Source organism: Bubalus kerabau, chromosome 1 (genome assembly GCF_029407905.1).
Source record: "Bubalus kerabau isolate K-KA32 ecotype Philippines breed swamp buffalo chromosome 1, PCC_UOA_SB_1v2, whole genome shotgun sequence".
Lineage (NCBI taxonomy): Eukaryota > Metazoa > Chordata > Mammalia > Artiodactyla > Bovidae > Bubalus > Bubalus kerabau.
Window position 1 is genome coordinate 51845164 of NC_073624.1, and position 19680 is coordinate 51864843.

The window sequence follows — 19680 nt, forward strand, 5'->3', positions numbered from 1 at the left end:
AGGATCTTTTCTAATGAGTAGGCTCTTGGCATCAGGTGGCCAAAATATTGGAGCTTTAGCTTCAGCCTAAGTCCTTCCAATGAGTATTCAGGGTTGATTTCCTTTAGGATTGACTGGTTTGATCTCCTTCAGTCCAAGGGACTCTCAAGAGTCTTCTCCAACACCACAGTTTGAAAACATGAATTCTTTGGTGCTCAGGGTAGCTATTATTAACAGGTTGATGAGTATCCTTGCAGTTATTTTCTTATACACATGTAACAAGTAGATATATGCAAAGTAAATTTTATTTTATCAAAATAATATATGCAGTAGTTTTAAAAGTCATAGCATAGAAAGGCTTATAACAGAGAAAAGCAACACCATGTGTTCTCCATGCTGCTCTTTTCTTTCCTTCACAGTTATTTTCTGAAATACATATTTGAATCTACTGTATCTCTTCAATTTTTATGTTAAGTTACAGTGATATAAACAATAATAGCCATGGAAGGAAAACATACTATGGAAGAAAAAAGCCATCAATAACATCTATTGGAGAAAAACACTATACTGGAATAGAATTTCTATTCCTTTGTTTTATGGAATGCCAAAACAAAGTTAATTTTGGTTGCAAAACTTTTTCCATTGCTTTAGTCCACATCATCCTGTACAATGTTTGTTTGGTTCATAGAGTGTTTATTGAAAAGCGTTAAGAATGCTTATTCAACTGTGAACAAGAAAGGGAAAAATAAGGGACTGGCTAATTATTAACTAGTCAAGGCTTACTACTTCATTTTATAAATTAATCAGGTCCTTTTTTTTTTTTTCCTTTTCCCATCTTATTATCTGTCATTGACCTATTTGTACTACATGAAAACTTTTCTACCCAAAACGTAGAATGTGGAGAACTCTGCTACTTCCTGTCTGGTCTGGTAGAGAAGATACTGAAACTCACACTACAAAGGAGATTTGAGGATTATCTCTTCCATGGATTATCTTTCCAGGACATTTTAGTTTTGTATGGTTTGAATTTAAGAAAACTTTAAAATAGCTAGTTCATTCAATTTGTTAATTTTTGATCTGAGTACCTCAGGGTCTAAAAATTATTTTGCCAAGCAAATATAGAAAACTATCTGCTTCCCAGTAAACATTTATCACCAAAAATGATGTTATTCATAGTTACGGATAATTTTATAAAACTTAGATGCTTTTATATTGCTTTAACAACAATAGTCAGCAACAATATTCTCCCCAAAAGATTTACACATTGGTAGTGGTGGGTTGGGATCAGTTCAGTTCAGTTGCTCAGTCGTGGATGACTCTTTGTGACCCCATGAACTGCAGCACGCCAGGCCTCCCTGTCCATCACCAACTCTGGGAGCTTACTCAAACTCATGTCCATTGAGTCGGTGATACCATCCAACCATCTCATCCTCTCTCATCCCCTTCTCCTCCCGCCTTCAATCTTTCCCAGTGTCAGGGTCTTTTCCAGTGAGTCAGCTCTTTACATCAGGTGGCCAGAGTATTAGAGTTTCAGCATCAGTCCTTCCAATGAATATTCAGGACTGATTTCCTTCAGGATGGACTGGTTGGATCTCCTTGCTGTCCAAGGGACTCTAAAGAGTCTTCTCCAACACCACAGCTCAAAAGCATCAATTCTTCGGCACTCAGTTTTCTTTATAGTCCAACTCTCAAATCCATCTATGACTACTAGAAAAACCATAGCTTCAACTAGACAGACTTTTGTTGGCAAAGTAATATCTCTGCTTTTTAATATGCTGTCTAGGTTGGTCATAACTTTCCTTCCAAGGAGTAAGCGTCTTTTAATTTCATGGCTGAAATCACCATCTGCAGTGATTTTGGAGCCCAGAAAAATAAAGTCTGACACTGTTTCCACTGTTTCCCCATCTATTTGCCACGAAGTGATGGGACCAGATGCCATGATCTTAGTTATCTGAATGTTGAGCTTTAAGACAACTTTTTCACTCTCCTCTTTCACTTTCATCAAGAGGCTCTTTAGTTCTTCTTCGCTTTCTGCCATAAGGGTGGTGTCATCTGCATATCTGAGGCTATTGATATTTCTCCCGGCAATCTTGATTCCAGCCTGTGCTTCATCCAGCCCAGTGTTTCTCATGATGTACTCTGCATATAAGTTAAATAAACAGGGTCACAATATATAGCCTGACATAGTCCTTTCCCAATTTGGAACCAGTCTGTTGTTCCATGTCCAGCTCTAACTATTGCTTCTTGACCTGCATACAGATTTCTCAGGAGGCAGGTCAGGTGGTCTGGTATTACCATCTCTTTCAGAATTTTCCACAGTTTATTGTGATCCACACAGTCAAAGGCTTTGGTGTAGTCAATAAAGCAGAAGTAGATGTTTGTCTCGAACTGTCTCACTTTTTTGATGATCCAGTAGATGTTGGCAATTTGATCCCCGGTTCCTCTGCCTTTTCTAAATCCACCTTGAACATCTGGAAGTTCATGGTTCACATACTGTTGAAGCCTGGCTTGGAGAATTTTGAGCCTTACTTGGCTAGCATGTGAGATGAGTGCAGTTGTGCAGTAGTTTGAGCATTAAGGATGGTGTGTTAGGGAGGTGACTGTAAACAAAGACAAAAAGATTTTGTGTAATATAAATGTGAGTATATAAAGGTTTATTTCCTATTTCTTGAAGGACAACTGTTAGACTTCCTAAGGTGAAATGATGGGATGTCTTTAACAGCCTTGTGAATATAGCACTCTGACTCCCTCTGCCCATAGAGATAACTCCTAAGGGGAAGGAATATCAGATTTGACTAGTTATACTGATGTCACTTGAGAGTCCCTTGGACTGCAAGGAGATCCAACTAGTCCATCCTAAAGGAGATCAGTCCTGGGTGTTCATTGGAAGGAATGATGCTAAAGCTGAAACTCCAGTACTTTGGCCATCTCATGCGAAGAGTTGACTCATTGGAAAAGACTCTGATGCTGGGAGGGATCGGGGGCAGGAGGAGAAGGGGATGACAGAGGATGAGATGGCTGGATGGCATCACTGACTCAATGGACGTGAGTTTGGGTGAACTCCGGGAGTTGATGATGGACAGGGAGGCCTGGCGTGCTGCAATTCATGGGGTCGCAGAGTCAGACACAACTGAGTGACTTAACTGACTGATGTCACTTAATAACTACATCTGTAGAAAATTAACAAGACTTTCTTGGTGAAATGAAATTGGAATGGGCAAAGAGGAATGGGGATTGGAATGGGCAAAGAAAACAAAATGATCTATTCTGAATAATCTTCTAGAACAGTGCTGTCAAATAGAAATTTCTGCAATGATGGAAGCATTCTTCACTTGTACTGTCCAATATGGTCACTACTAGCCACACATGTGGCTATTGAGGGGGCTTGATATATGGCATGTGTGACTGAGGAACTGAAATTTTAATTTTAACTAATTTAAATGGCTACACATGCCTAATTTAAGTGGCTACCATGTTGAACAATGCGGTTCTGAAATATGCCTTTCTATTCATTTTAACCACTCCTCCTCATAAGTAGGGCACAGTCATTATTCTGGAGGATCATAAGGCCTGTGGAAAAGATGGATAGATATTTAAAATGAAAAACATAAAAGAAGCAGAGTTGAGAGAGGAACAGAACAGAGAGAGGAACAGAATCTACATGAAATCTTAGAGAAATTAACATGAGGCAAACAATGAGGTTGAACCTTCCAGGGGTGACATCTATTTTGGATTTGCTCTTGTGGACTGCACCATTTCTTTACAATGGAAGATGCAAAATAAGCAGTCTTCTGCCTCCACCCCAGAATTTCCCCAGATATCTATTATGCATAGGACTTATTGATGCTAATTTCATTGAAAAAAAATGTACAGCTCCACCTTCCTCAGAAACCTTTTATGAAAAAATTAATTTGGTATTCTCTACACTCGGAGAGTTAATGGCACATAATTTAACATCTGTTTATTATCAGATTCTTTATATTAGAAATTTGAAAATGGACTTTACTCCTTCTCTCTCTTAGATGATTACAATATCCCCTAATAAAGGGCTCAAATTCTTATTCACTTGTTCAGAGTGATTAAATAGGATGTTAAAAGTGTTCTTTTTTTCCAAGTCAAAGCTGTCCTAGGTTTTTCAAGGTGGCTTTTCTATACTAACTTGGATTTATTTCACCAAGTTTAAACAATGAGATCAATTCATTTAATTATTTTATTTCTTTATATGATTTTTATGTTTACAAATTAAACTTTACTAACAGTCACTGTTATTTAATGACAGTGATTTAATTTAGGAACTTCATTTAAAAATACTGAGAAACTTGTGCCATAATTTTTAAAACTTATAAGAATGGTTTCTGGAAGCAGTAATTTATACATCATCTAGAAATTAGAAGATGATAAAGAGGTAAAAAAGATGATGAGATGGCATTTCAAATTTTAGAATAGCATGACTTTTTATTACTTTAAATCTTCTAAATATATATTTTGAAGAATTTAAATAATATTTTCCTGTCTCTAGATTTTTGCTTCAATGTCTTGAAGACCTTGATGCCAATCTGCGAAAATTAAACTCTCGTCTGTTTGTGATTCGTGGACAACCAGCAGATGTGTTTCCCCGGCTTTTCAAGGTAATTGAAAAAATCTTTGCATAAAAGAAAAATCTCTTGTCAGATAAGACACATTTTGGGGGAGGGGGTGTATTTTAAATTTTAGTATGGGAAATGTAAAATTTTAAATAAAATATATATGGATTTTTTCTTAATGAAAATGTTACACAGACAGTGTGAAATCAGACTGTGAAAAAAATGATTAACATTGAAAAGTTAAATCTTTCTTCTACTTTAAACTGCTGGTTCCGCTCTCAGAAGCAACAGCTACTACCACTTTCTTTTGTATGCGTTAGAAATAGTCCTTGCATAAATAAGAATGCATATATGTATGTGTATTTATATGCATATATTTGTGTGGTTTATGTGTATGTTACTATCCTCTGTTTTTAAAACCAAGATGAGAGCATGCTATGTTATACCATTTTATGCTGTGCTTTATTCAAATAATCCTGTATTTTGGATATTGTTCCATGTTACTTTCTCAGTCTTTTAAATGGCTTCATAGTATTCCATTGTGTAGATATGCTATAGTTTCTTTTTAAAAAAATTACTATTGACTTATAATTTATATTTCAGGTATACAATGTAGTGGTTCAATATTGTTATTGATTACATACCATGCAAAGTTATTACCACTTAGCATAATGTCCTCAAGGTCTTGCCAGTTGCAAATAGCAAGATTTCATTCTTTCTTTTTATGGCTGAGTAATATTGCACGGGCACAGGAGGGCCTAGAGGAGCTATCCCACATTGAAGGTCAGGAAGGGCAGCGGTGAGGAGATACCCCTCATCCAAGGTAAGGAGCAATGGCTGCACTTTGCTGGAGCAGCCATGAAGAGATACCCCACGTCCAAGGTAAGAGAAACCCAAGTAAGACGGTAGGTGTTGCAGGAGGGCATCAGAGGGCAAACACACTGAAACCATACTCACAGAAAACTAGTCAGACTAATCTAATCACACTAGGACCACAGCCTTGTCTAACTCAATGAAACTAAGCCATGCCCGTGGGGCAACCCAAGACGGGCGGGTCATGGTGGAGAGATCTGACAGACTGTGGTCCATTGGAGAAGGGAATGGCAAACCAGTTCAGTATTCTTGCCTTGAGAACCCCATGAACAGTATGAAAAGGCAAAATGATATGATACTGAAAGAGAAACTCCCCAGGTCAGTAGGTGCCCAATATGCTACTGGAGATCAGTGGAGAAATAACTCCAGAAAGAATGAAGGGATGGAGCCAAAGCAAAAAGAATACCAGCTGTGGATGTGACTGGTGATAGAAGCAAGGTCCGATGCTGTAAAGAGCAATATTGCATAGGAACCTGGAATGTCAGGTCCATGAATCAAGGCAAATTGGAAGTGGTCAAACAAGAGATGGCAAGAGTGAATGTCAACATTCTAGGAATCAGCAAACTGAAATGGACTGGAATGGGTGAATTTAACTCAGATGACCATTATATCTACTACTGCGGGCAGGAATCCCTCAGAAGAAATGGAGTGGCCATCATGGTCAACAAAAGAGTCCGAAATGCAGTACTTGGATGCAGTCTCAGAAACGACAGAATGATCTCTGTTCGTTTCCAAGGCCAACCATTCAATATCACAGTAATCCAAGTCTATGCCCCATCCAGTAACACTAAAAAAGCTGAAGTTGAACGGTTCTATGAAGACCTACAAGACCTTCTAGAACTAACACCCAAAAAAGATGTCCTTTTCATGATAGGGGACTGGAATGCAAAAGTAGGAAGTCAAGAAACACCTGGAGTAACAGGCAAATTTGGCCTTGGAATACGGAATGAAGCAGGGCAAAGACTAATAGAGTTTTGCCAAGAAAATGCACTGGTCATAACAAACACCCTCTTCCAACAACACAAGAGAAGACTGTATACATGGACGTCACCAGATGGTCAACACCGAAATCAGATTGATTATATTCTTTGCAGCCAAAGATGGAGAAGCTCTATACAGTCAGCAAAAATAAGACCAGGAGCTGACTGTGGCTCAGACCATGAACTCCTTATTGCCAAATTCAGACTTAAATTGAAGAGCGTAGGGAAAACCACTAGACCATTCAGGCATGACTTAAATCAAATCCCTTATGATTATACAGTGGAAGTGAGAAATAGATTTAAGGGCCTAGATCTGATAGATAGAATGCCTGATGAACTATGGCATGAGGTTCGTGACATTGTACAGGAGACAGGGATCAAGACCATTCCCATAGAAAAGAAATGCAAAAAAGCAAAATGGCTGTCTGAGGAGGCCTTACAAATAGCTGTGAAAAGAAGAGAAGCGAAAAGCAAAGGAGAAAAGGAAAGATAAACGTCTGAATGCAGAGTTCCAAAGAATAGCAAGAAGAGATAAGAAAGCCTTCTTCAGCGATCAATGCAAAGAAATAGAGGAAAACAACAGAATGGGAAAGACTGGGGATCTCTTCAAGAAAATCAGAGATACCAAAGGAACATTCATGTAAAAGATGAGCTCGATAAAGGACAGAAATGGTATGGACCTAACAGAAGCAGAAGATATTAAGAAGAGATGGCAAGAATACACAGAAGAACTGTACAAAAAAGATCTTCACGACCCAGATAATCCCGATGGTGTGATCACTGACCAAGAGCCAGACATCCTGGAATGTGAAGTCAAGTGGGCCTTAGAAAGCATCACTACGAACAAAGGTAGTGGAGGTGATGGAATTCCAGTTGAGCTATTCCAAATCCTGAAAGATGATGCTGTGAAAGTGCTGCACTCAATATGCAAGCAAATTTGGAAAACTCAGCAGTGGCCACAGGACTGGAAAAGGTCCGTTTTCATTCCAATCCCAAAGAAAGGCAATGCCAAAGAATGCTCAAACTACCGCACAATTGCACTCATCTCACATGCTAGTAAAGTAATGCTCAAAATTCTCCAAGCCAGGCTTCAGCAATATGTGAACCGTGAACTTCCTGATGTTCAACCTGGTTTTATAAAAGGCAGAGGAACCAGAGATCAAATTGCCAACATTTGCTGGATCATAGAGAAAGCAAGAGAGTTCCAGAAAAACAAAGAGATCAAATTGCCAACATCTGCTGGATCATAGAAAAAGCAAGAGAGTTCCAGAAAAACTTTATTGACTATGCCAAAGCCTTTGACTGTGTGGATCCCAATAAACTGTGGAAAATTCTGAAAGAGATGGGAATACCAGACCACCTGACCTGCTTCTTGAGAAATTTGTATGCAGGTCAGGAAGCAACAGTTAGAACTGGACATGGAACAACAGACTGGTTCCAAATAGGAAAAGGAGTACGTCAAGGCTGTATATTGTCACCCTGTTTATTTAACTTATATGCAGAGTACATCATGAGAAATGCTGGACTGGAAGAAACAACCTGGAATCAAGATTGCTGGGAGAAATATCAATAACCTCAGACATGCAGATGACACCACCCTAATGGCAGAAAGTAAAGAGGAACTGAAAAACCTCTTGATAAAAGTGAAAGTGGAGAGTGAAAAAGTTGGTTTAAAGCTCAACATTCAGAAAACGAAGATCATGGCATCCGGTCCCACCACTTCATGGGAAATAGTTGGGGAACCAGTGGAAACAGTCTCAGACTTTATTTTTCTGGGCTCCAAAATCACTACAGATGGTGACTGCAGCCATGAAATTAAAAGACGCTTACTCCTTGGAAGGAAAATTATGACCAACCTAGATAGCATATTCAAAAGCAAAGACGTTACTTTGCCAACAAAGGTTCGTCTAGTCAAGGCTACGGTTTTTCCTGTGGTCATGTATGGATGTGAGAGTTGGACTGTGAAGAAGGCTGAGCACCAGAGAATTGATGCTTTTGAACTGTGGTGTTGGAGAAGACTCTTGAGAGTGACTTGGACTGCCAGGAGATCCAACCAGTCCATTCTGAAGGAGATCAGCCCTGGGATTTCTTTGGAAGGAATGATGCTAAAGCTGAAACTCCAGTCCTTTGGCCACCTCATGCGAAGAGTTGACTCATTGGAAAAGACTCTGATGCTGGGAGGGACTGGGGGCAGGAGGAGAAGGGGACGGCAGAGGATGAGATGGCTGGATGGCATCACTGACTCGATGGACATGAGTCTGAGTGAACTCCAGGAGTTGGTGGTGGACAGGGAGGCCTGGCGTGCTGCAATTCATGGGGTCACAGAGTCGGACTCGACTGAGCGACTGATCTGATCTGAATATTTCTGTGTGTGTGTGTGTGTGTGTGTGTGTGTGTGTCTGTGTGTGTAAATCATTATTCAGCTGTTGGCAGGCACTTAGGTTGCTTCCATATATTGGCTATTGTAAATAATGCTGGTTTGAGGGACATATATCTTTTTGAATTAGTGTTTTTGTTTCCTTCAGATAAATACTGGGAGTGGAGTTGCTGGATCATATGATCTGTGTTCTATTTTTTATTTTTTGAGGGTATCATTTCTTTCACTAGCTTTCTAGTGAACATTTAGTTGTTTTTCCACAGGCCTTTTGCTAATTCAAGTTATGCTGTCAGTGAATGTCCTTGTTCAAATATACATGTCTTTACTCACATTTGCTAGTACATTTGTGGGATAACTCTTGTAAGGCTTTCTGAGTCAAAGGACTGTACAATTGACATGCTAGAAAACTGTAATTTTTTTTAACTTGGTAGAATCTTAAAGATCTCCTAATCTTATTTCCCCCCCTTTTGTCCACATGAAAAATTTAGTCCTAAAGAGATTAAATGAGGTGACCAAGGTCATAAAAGTAGCTCATGGAAGTGCTCAGGCTGAGTTTCCTGGCTTAGTTCATCCCTTCCTATTTACTGCAGTTAGAATTCCTAATGTATATCTGTTTTTTTTCTTACAACAGTTTGATTCATCAAATTTTTATAATAGCATTGTTTCTCTTTCGAATGTAGAAAAGAATAGTTCCTTTTCCTGAGTGAAAATATCCCTAATTCTGGGAACTCAATTAACACTACCTTGCCTTTTTTCATCAGCATGAAAGAAATTTTTAACGTTTAGGATATGACTAATGCAACAGTTGTGGCTAGTGAAAATTTATTTCACTGAAGTTTTCTTACTACTATAGCTTCTTGTTGCTAAGTCACTTCAGTCATGTCCGCCTCTGTGTGACCCCATAGACGGCAGCCCACCGCGCTCCCCAGTCCCTGGGATTCTCCAGGCAAGAACACTGGAGTGGGTTGCCATTTCCTTCTCCAACGCATGAAAGTGAAAAGTGAAAGTGAAGTCGCTCAGTCATATCCAACTCTTCTCAACCCCATTGACTGCAGCCCACCAGGCTCCTCCATCCATGGGATTTTCCAGGCAAGAGTACTGGAGTGGGGTGCCATTGCCTTTTCCCACTGTAGCTTCTTAGAGTCAGAATTTAACCTAGTTACAAGCAAGAGCTCTGAGAAGAAAGTATATCAGGAACAATGGTAATAGTTGATCAGCAACTCATATGTATAAAGTATATGTGAATATCTGCTTCAACTTTATATAAATCCATGTATTATAAGTAAATTGAATCGAGTATTTTTAAGTACCTTTAAAATAACAAAACATTTATTTACATGCTTTGACAAAAATGGTTTAAGTAAGCAAGTCTTTTGTGCTCTTTATTTTGAGCTTTCTTCTGCCTGAAATAGCATATTATTGGATCAGACTATCTTCTGAATTTAGATGCTGTGCTTCCTGTCTTATTACTTTGACAGCGAGGCAGTGGTTTCTACAAAGGCCATAAAATATAGATACATGAATATATATTACTGTACCTAGAGTGCTTATTATTTGATTCTGATATAGTCCATATAAAATATATTTTATGAAAACTTTCAGATTTATTTAATATGTCAGAACCATAGAGGAAGTTAATAATTCTTTTTATTGTATTGTTTTTATTTTTACTGTTTTTGTTTAGAGGTACTGTATGCATGTATTGCAGAAATGAGCCCAAGAGTGGCAGCATGCCAAAGGCTGGAGTGAAGCAGAAGGGTTGAGAGGGATCCCTCTTAAGTGCAGTAGGAATTCACTTAGTGCAAAGGAGCTGTTCCCTGAAGCTGGCAACAGGACATCAGTGTAGAAAGATGCCTCCAAAGGTGCAGAATATTAGGGGACAGGGTTGGAAAACAAAGAGAAGTCCTCAGCAAGCAAAGCTGCTGGGTAGACAGCAAAGCAAAGAGAAATGTCATATAGTTTGTAAAGCTAGTGCTCAAACTATAAAGCAGAGAGAGACAGCTGGAGTCTTGTTACTACTCAGATCTTAAGCCCTGTTGAAGAAAAATCTGAATCCTGCCTTCAAAATATTTGAAGCCAGTGGTGAATGAAATTTAAGGAAAGCAGCAACAAAGCCCAGACCCAGCTCAATTACAGACTCCCATCAATTCGACTTCTATCAGTCAGAGCAAAGACTATGTACTTTTCTAGAGATAAATATTGTTTATTCTGTCTCTAATCTTTTATACCATTGTCTGTTATATGATCACAAATTATGAGACACATGAAGAAGCAAGTATATGTTAACTTGCAATCAAGTAAAGAAAAACAGAAACAGTCCCACAGTTGATGTGGATCTTGGAATTAGGATTAAAAAGGACTTTACAATTGCTATTCTGTAGATAGTGGGGGTCTGACAAAGGTCTATGTAGTCAAAGCTATGGTTTTTCCAGTAGTTGTGAACAGGTGTGAAAGTTGGACCATAAAGAAGGCTGAGCGCCAAAGAATTGATGCTTTTGAACTGTGTTGTTGGAGAAGATTTTTGAGAGTCCCTTGGACTGCAAGGAGATCAAACCAGTCAATCCTAAAGGAAATCAACTCTGAGTATTCATTAGAAGGACTGATGCTGACGTTCCAATACCTGATACGGAGAACCGACTCATTAGAAAAGACTCTGGTGCTAGGAAAGATTGAAGGCAGGAGGAGCAGGGGATGATAGATGAGCTGCTTGGATGGCATCACTGACTCAATGGACATGAGTTTGAGCAAACTCCGGGACATGGTGAAGGACAGGGAGATGGTGTGCTGCAGTTCACGGATCACAAAGAATTAGACATGTCTGAGCTACTAAACAACAACAAGGATAGTAGTAGAGAATCTAGTCAAGAGGTGAAAAATGATGTGAAGAGGTGGTAATTTAATACAGAAATGGAAAATATTAAAAAGTACCAAACAAAATCTTAGAACTGAAACATACTATCAAAATGAAAAATTCATTAATTGGATTCATTAATTGGGTATCTGGATTGAACAGAGCAGACAAAAAGATGAGTAAACTTGAAGACAGTCAGTATCCCAGCTAAAGCACAAAGAAAAGGAAGATTTTTTAAAAAGGGGAATAGGGTGTTTGAGGTCTCTGGAACAATAGTAAATGGCCTAACAGATCTGTACTTACAGACCTAGAGAAAAGAGGGAAAGAGATATTGGGACAGAAAAAAAATTTGAAGAGATAATTGAGTTTCCAAAATTGATGGAAGGTATCAACCTATAGTGCCAAGAAGCTCAACAGACTCCAAACAACATAAATATAAAGGAAATCACATCTTGTCATGTCATATACTCGATTAACTGAAAACCAAAGATGGAAAATTTTATAAGCAGCCAGAGGATAAAAGATATGTTCAGGGAACCATGATAATAGTGTTCAATATTTTCTTACAGAATGGAATGGCAGCTTTAAAAAACTAGAAATAGCCCTGTTTACTTAGCAAAAACATTCATTTTTTTTAAAAAGAGAAGGCACAATGAAGGCATTTTTAGACACAAAAAAGCAGAAATAGTTTTTTCCATCATATCTATACTATAAAAAATACTAATATTAAAGGAAATTCTGCTAGGTGAAAGAAAATAATTCTAGGCTAAAGACAGGATCTTCAGGAAAGGAAAAAAAAAGCACTAAATACATGGGTAAATATAAAAGACCTCTTTTTTCATTATTTTTAGTTATGTACATTCATATGTCCTATTTTTGGAAGACCATTGATAGATTAAACCAACTAATACTGATAAATTGTAGGGAATAATACCAGTATCTTGGGACTTGACACGCATGTTAAATAAAATCTATTGCAGGATCACATAAGGTAGGAAAAAGGTAAATGAAAGTACATGTAAATTTTTAAGAGCATTCAATTGTAATATATCATTTGAAGGTAGACTATAATAACAGTATACTGTGATCTAAGTAGCACAAAAAGCTATTTCTAAAAAGTTAATAGAGGAATTTTAAATGGAATTCTAAAAGTATCTCTCATTCAAATAAAGGCAGATAGGGGGCACAGAGGGCTTTCCAGGTAGTGCTAGTGGTAAAGAATCCACCTGCCAATGCAGGAGACTCAGGAGACATGGGTTCAGTCCCTGAGTTTGGAAAATCCTCATGAGTAGGAAATGATACCCCAATCCAGTATTCTTGCTGGAAAACCCCATGGACCGAGGAACCTGGAGGACTACAATCCACAGGGCTACAGAATCTGACATGACTGGGCAACTGAGCACAAGGGAGCACAGAGGAGTAAATGAAAAGATGAACAAAAGGAAAGCTTACCAACATGGTAAAATTAAGCACAGCTATATCAATAGTTATATTAAATGTAAATAGTCTATATTAAACTCTTCATGTAAAGACAGTTTATCAGAGACTTCCCTGGTGGTCTTAGCCCTTTGGCAGGCTTTTTCCCTATAGGGATGGTTGTTTCTGAGGCAGCACACCTCATTCACAATGAGGTGTGAATCTCAGCAGGGGAAGAAAGAAAACTTTCTTAATTCATTGCTTAATTATTTTCCCTTCATTTAGAGGTGGTAGCTGCTTAGAACAGTACTATCCAACAGACATGTGTAATTTAAAATTTTCTAACATGTATATTTTAAAAAGTAAGAAAAATGTGAAGTTAATTTTTAAGATATATTTTATTTAACATAGTATATCTAAAATACTATATTTTCAATATAAAATCATTATAAAACCACTATACTGTTTTAACCTTTTTTATATCAATATGAAGTCTTTGAAATCCAGAGTATATTTTATGCTTATTTGCTAAGTCGCTTCAGTCGTGTCCGACTCTGTGCGACCCCATAGACGGCAGCCCACCAGGCTCCCCCATCCCTGGGATCCTCCAGGCAAGAATACTGGAGTGGGTTGCCATTTCCTTCTCCAATGCATGAAAGTGAAAAGTGAAAGTGAAGTCGCTCAGTCATGTCTGACTCCTAGCGACCCCATGGACTGCAGCCTACCAGGCTCCTCTGTCCATGGGATTTGCCAGGCAAGAGTACTGGAATGGGTTGCCATGGATTGGCTGGGTTCCAAAAGTAGCCAGATCCAAGCTCTGTAAGGGCATGGATTTATGTCCAACTTGGAACAAAGACTGTCCAGTCTGTGCATGCCTTCCAAGCTGTTGTCCTTACACACATCAGTGAAGTCAGTTCAAGAAACTGCACAGCCACCACAGCTGAAGCCCTGAACCATGGCAACCACAGGCAGGCCAGGCTGACAGAGGGCACAGGGCCACCTAGGATGTCTCTATTCCAACTAGCCACATTTCAAGTGCTCAGAAGCTGCTGCTGTGGCTAGTGGTTATCTACTGTATTGGACAGTATAGCCTTAACTCTTCTTCTACTCCTTACCATTGTTGACCACGTTTTACTTGCTGACAGTTCTTCAGATTAAATTTTCCCTGTTCAAATTACTAATGTGGTTTCTGTCACCTGATTAAACTCTGAGTCAGAGTTCAGTTTTCTTTTGAAAAGATTAATAAAATTGATAAACTCTTATCAGTACTGATCAGGGCCCAAAAGGGAGAAAACACAAATTACCTTTATCAAGAATAAAAAAGGGGACATCACTAAATTGTCTCTAAACTTTAAAAACATAAAGGATATTATAAATGTCATAATGTCAATATAAACTAGAGAACATAACGTCAATATGAACGAAAGAACTAAAGAGCCTCTTGATGGAAGTGAAAGAGGAGAGTGAAAAAGTTGGCTTAAAACTAAACATTTAGAAAACTAAGATCATGACATCCAGTCCTATCACTTCATGGCAAATAGATGGGGAAACAAAGGACACAGTGACAGACTTTGTTTTTTTGGACTCCAAAATTACTGCAGATAGTGACTGCAGCCATGAAATTAAAAGACGCTTGCTCCTTGAAAGAAAAGCTATGACCAACCTAGACAGCATATTAAAAAGCAGAGACATTACTATGCCAACAAAGGTCTGTCTAGTTGAAGCTATGGACCTGACTCTGAGTAAGCTCTGGGAGTTGGTGATGGACAGGGAAGCCTGGTGTGCTGTGGTCCATGGGGTCTCAAAGAGTCAGACATGACTGAGCGACTGAAGTGAACTGAATGTCAATATATTATACAACTAAGATGAAATGAAAAATATTCTTGACAAGTGCAACTTCTTAAAATTTCAGCAGAAAAAAAAGAAAAATTGAATAGCCCTCTCTTTACAAAACTGAATTTATAATCAAAAACCTTCCAATAAATAAAACTCCAGGTCCCACCAGATGGCTTTACTTATTCCATCACCTATTTAAGAAAGAAATAATGCCAGTCTTATAATACTCTTCCAGGAAACAGGATAATATTGGGAACTCTGAACTTGTTTATGAGGGCAGCATAACTCTGATACCAAAATCTGATGAAGAACTTTCAAGAAAGAAAAAAAGTATAGCCAAGTGTCCCGCATAAACACAAACTGAGATATCCTTAATATATTAACAAAGAGAATTTAACAATATTTTAAAATAGTACTTCATCATGATCAATAGAGTTTATTTCAGGAATACAAAGTTGGTTCAACATTATGAAATAATAAATTAATATATCCTATTAGTAAAGGAAAAGGTATTATTATTTCAGTGATAAAGAAAAGCATTTGACAGTAGTCAATACCCATTTGTAATGTTTTAGAAACCTTTATGCAAACTAGCAATAGAAAATTGCTGACTATCAACTTGGTAAAGGCTATCCACAGTTCTTCTCATCAGGTGGTCAAAGTATTGGAGTTTCAGCCTCAGCATCAGTCCTTCCAATGAACATTCAGGACTGATTTCCTTCAGGATGGACTGGCTGGATCTCCTTGCAGTCCAAGGGACTCTCAAGAGTCTTCTCCAACACCATAGTTCAAGAGCATCAATTCTTCGGTACTCTGCTGTCTTTATAGTCCAACTCTCACATCCATACATGACTACTGGAAAAACCATATCCTTTCCAGTATTTATTTGTAGACATTTAATGATGGCCATTTTAACCAGCAAAATCACTGTGAGGTGGTACCTCATTGTAGTTTAGATTTAGATTCGTATTTCTCTAGTAACAATGTTGAGCATCTTTTCATGTACCTATTGGCCATTTATATTACTTCTTTGGAGAAATGTCTGTGTAAGTCTTCTGCCAATTTTTTAATTGCGTTGTTTGTTTTTTTCTTATATGGAGTTATATGAGCTGTTAGTATATTTTGGAAATTAAGCCCTTGTCGAATGTATAATTTGCAAAATTTTCTCCCACTCTGTAGGTTGTTTTTTCATTTTGTTTATGGTTTCCTTTGCTGTGCAAAAGGTTGTAAGTTTGATTAGGTCCCATTTGTTTACTTTTGTTTTTATTTCAATTGCCTGGGAAGACTGTGTGGGTTATATTTTTACGTTTAGTTTTCTGACTTATATTTCCCTTCCTCTTCAAAAAGGGAAAAGGGGAGGGACTGTTACTGTCTTGTTTTAAGCTCCAACATTTACTAACCAAAAACTAAAAAATTGTCAAGAAAAATCATAGAATTAAATTACAGACTATTCAGGAAGTGACATATGTGACAAAGTTTGTCATTAAAAATAAGGAGTGTACAAATCCATAAGAGAATTAATTGCAGTAGAAACCTAAGCAAACATAAGCTGCAATTCATAAAGAAAAAAATATACAAATAGCTAGTAACAACAGTAATAACAGCTGTCATTCATTGAGGACTTAATTATGTTCTATGTACTCAACAATTTACATTGTTTTTGCTCAGTTGCTAAGTCGTGTCCAACTCTATAACCCAATGAACTGCAGCATGCCAGGCTTCCCCGTCTTTCACTGTCTCCTGGAGCTTGCTCAAACTCATGTCCACTGAGTTGGTGGTGCCATCCAACCATCTCATCCTTTGTCGCCCTCTTCTGCCCTCAATCTTTCCCAGCATCACCATCTTTTCTCTTCCAAATAATTTACATACATTGTCTTATTTAATCTTTTCACAACAACAACAACAACAAAATGTTATTTTTTTCATTTTACTCTAATAAAAACATAGTGTTTGTTATATACTAGGTACTCTCTAAGTACTCTACTTACATGCTACCCATTTTAAGATAAGGAAACAACAGGCATGGAAGGTTTAGAAATTTGCACAGATAGTTGAACCAGTCTTCGAACTTGAGAAGTCTGACTTTAGATCCTTTGTTTTTTAACTACCACTCTATACCGCCTCTCGCTATAAAACAAAGAAATACAATGCTTTCTTTCCTATTCTCATTTTAATTTCATTTTTAAATTTCAAAAACAGTACATGATTTTACTTAACAAATATGAACAGTACAACATTGTATAAAATAAAAAATAATTATTTATATTCCTAAATTCTACCCTGCAAAGATAACAGCTATTGACAACTTTGTATGCATTCTCCAAGACTTGCAAGAAATGAAAAAATTTTAAATACTATTTTCCTGTGTATGCTGTGTTTATATTAGTGGTTTTTAAAATACTGGTGTACTACTATTGAGAGTGTAAATTGGTGCAGGATATCTGGTGGAAAATTTGGCAATATCTATCAAAATTTTAAATATAATTTATTGTATCCATTAATTGTGTTTCAAAACATTACTTCTAGAAAAATGAGACAAACGTCCCAAAATGTTTAAGATTTATGTATAAAGATGTATACTGAAAGGTTTATAATAGCAATTTTTTTAAAAACTCACTATTGGAAATAGCCCTTGTTGAGAAACCTATATGCAAGTCAGGAAGCAACAGTTAGAACTGGACATGGAACAACAGACTGGTTCCAAATAGGAAAAGGAGTATGTCAAGGCTGTATATTGTCACCCTGTTTATTTAACTTATATGCAGAGTACATCATGAGAAACACTGGGCTGGAAGAAGCACAAGCTGGAATCAAGATTGCCGGGAGAAATATCAATAACCTCAGATATGCAGATGACACCACCCTTATAGCAGAAAGTGAAGAGGAACTAAAAAGCCTCTTGATGAAAGTGAAAGAGAGTGAAAAAGTTGGCTTAAAGCTCAACATTCAGAAAATGAAGATCATGGCATCTGGTCCCATCACTTCATGGGAAATAGATGGGGAAACAGTGGAAACAGTGTCAGACTTTATTTTTTGGGGCTCCAAAATCACTGCAGATGGTGATTGCAGCCATGAAATTAAAAGACGCTTACTCCTTGGAAGGAAAGTTTTGACCAACCTAGATAGCGTATTCAAAAGCAGAGACATTACTTTGCCAACAGAGGTCCGTCTAGTTGAGGCTATGGTTTTTCCTGTGGTCATGTATGGATGTGAGAGTTGGACTGTGAAGAAAGCTGAGCACCGAAGAATTGATGCTTTTGAGCTGTGGTATTGGAGAAGACTCTTGAGAGTGCCTTGGACTGCAAGGAGATCCAGCAAGTCCATCCTAAAGGAGATCAGTCCTGGGTGTTCGTTGGAAGGACTGATGCTAAGGCTGAAACTCCAGTACTTTGGCCACCTCATGTGAAGACTTGACTCATTGGAAAAGACCCTGATGGTGGGAGGGATTGGGGGCAGGAGGAGAAGGGGACGACAGAGTATGAGATGGCTGGATGGCATCACCGACTCAATGGACATGAGTTGGGGTAAACTCTGGGAGTTGGTGATGGACAGGGAGGCCTGGTGTGCTGCGATTCATGGGGTCGCAAAGAGTCGAACACGACTGAGCGACTGAACTGAACTGAATCTATACAGGTTTGGAGAAGTACAACTTGTAACTATATAATCAGTTAAATAATGGTAGAATGACAGGTGAAGTTTTTTTATTTGTAAGGTATATCGGAATAGATTTTAGAATTAAAAAAACAGTAAAACTTTACTACCCCCCTCCCCGGGAAATCACTTAATTCCCTTAAGTCACAGTCTCTTCACTGAAAGTGATTATAAGAAGGTTTACAGGACTTATTAATATAGCACCTGGCACTCAATATCTGCTCTTGTTATAAGTGTGTTATATTTTCAACATTTAACATTTTGTGATAATCAGAAGTAAAACACTGTAAAACAATACCTCAGCAGAGTAGCTTGTACCACATTAACTGTCAAAGGTTTATATTAATAGTAGTTAGGACATGGAAGTAACCTAAATGTCCATCAACAGATAAATGGATAAAGAAAATGTGTTACATATATACAATGGAATATTGCTAAGCCTTAAAAAGGAACAAAATTGGGTCATATGTGGTGATGGGGATGAACCTAGAATGTCATGGAGTGAAGTCAGAAAGAGTAAGCCAAATATCGTATATTAATGCATATATGCATTAATCTGGAAAAATGTTACTGAGGAACCTATTTGCGGGGCAGGAATAGAGACACAGACATGGAGAATGGACTTATGGACAGAAGGTGGGAAGGAGGGAGTGGAATGAATTGAGAGAGTAGCATTGAGATGTACACACCACCATGTGTAAAACCAGTAGCTAATGGGAAGCTGCTTTATACAGGGAGCTCAGCTCAGTACTCGGTGATGACCTAGACTGGTAGGATAAGGGAGTGGGTGGAACGGAGACACAAGGAGAGGGTATAGCTGATTCATGTGGTTGTACCGCAGAAAATAACACAACACTATAAAGCAATTATACTCCAATTAAAAAAAAAAGAACCAAGTCTTAGAATCAATAGACATAAAATCAGGTATTAAGGCTTCTCTGAACTTGGACAAATTCTTGAATTTTCAAAATAATCTTATCTGCAAAATGGAGTTAACAACCAAAATGCCAAACTCTGAGGGCTATTTTGAGTAACAAATGAGATAATGTAAGTGTAAATTATTTGAACACGTGAAGTGCTATACAAACACATTTAATGTAGGAAGCTTAGATTAAGCATATTGCTAGATTGTAT

At 37.9% G+C, this 19680-nt stretch overlaps 1 protein-coding gene across 4 annotated transcripts in view; it reads left to right on the forward strand.

Annotated features, from left to right (window-relative positions):
- The window catches only part of CRY1 (cryptochrome circadian regulator 1), a 95690-nt gene that overhangs the window by 56618 nt on the left and 19392 nt on the right, over positions 1–19680 (forward strand). For all 4 annotated transcript variants that reach the window (XM_055574829.1, XM_055574823.1, XM_055574817.1 and 1 more), the window contains exon 2: positions 4499–4607. In XM_055574829.1, the coding sequence (XP_055430804.1) occupies positions 4499–4607 (109 nt within the window). The remainder of the gene's footprint in view (positions 1–4498; positions 4608–19680) is intronic.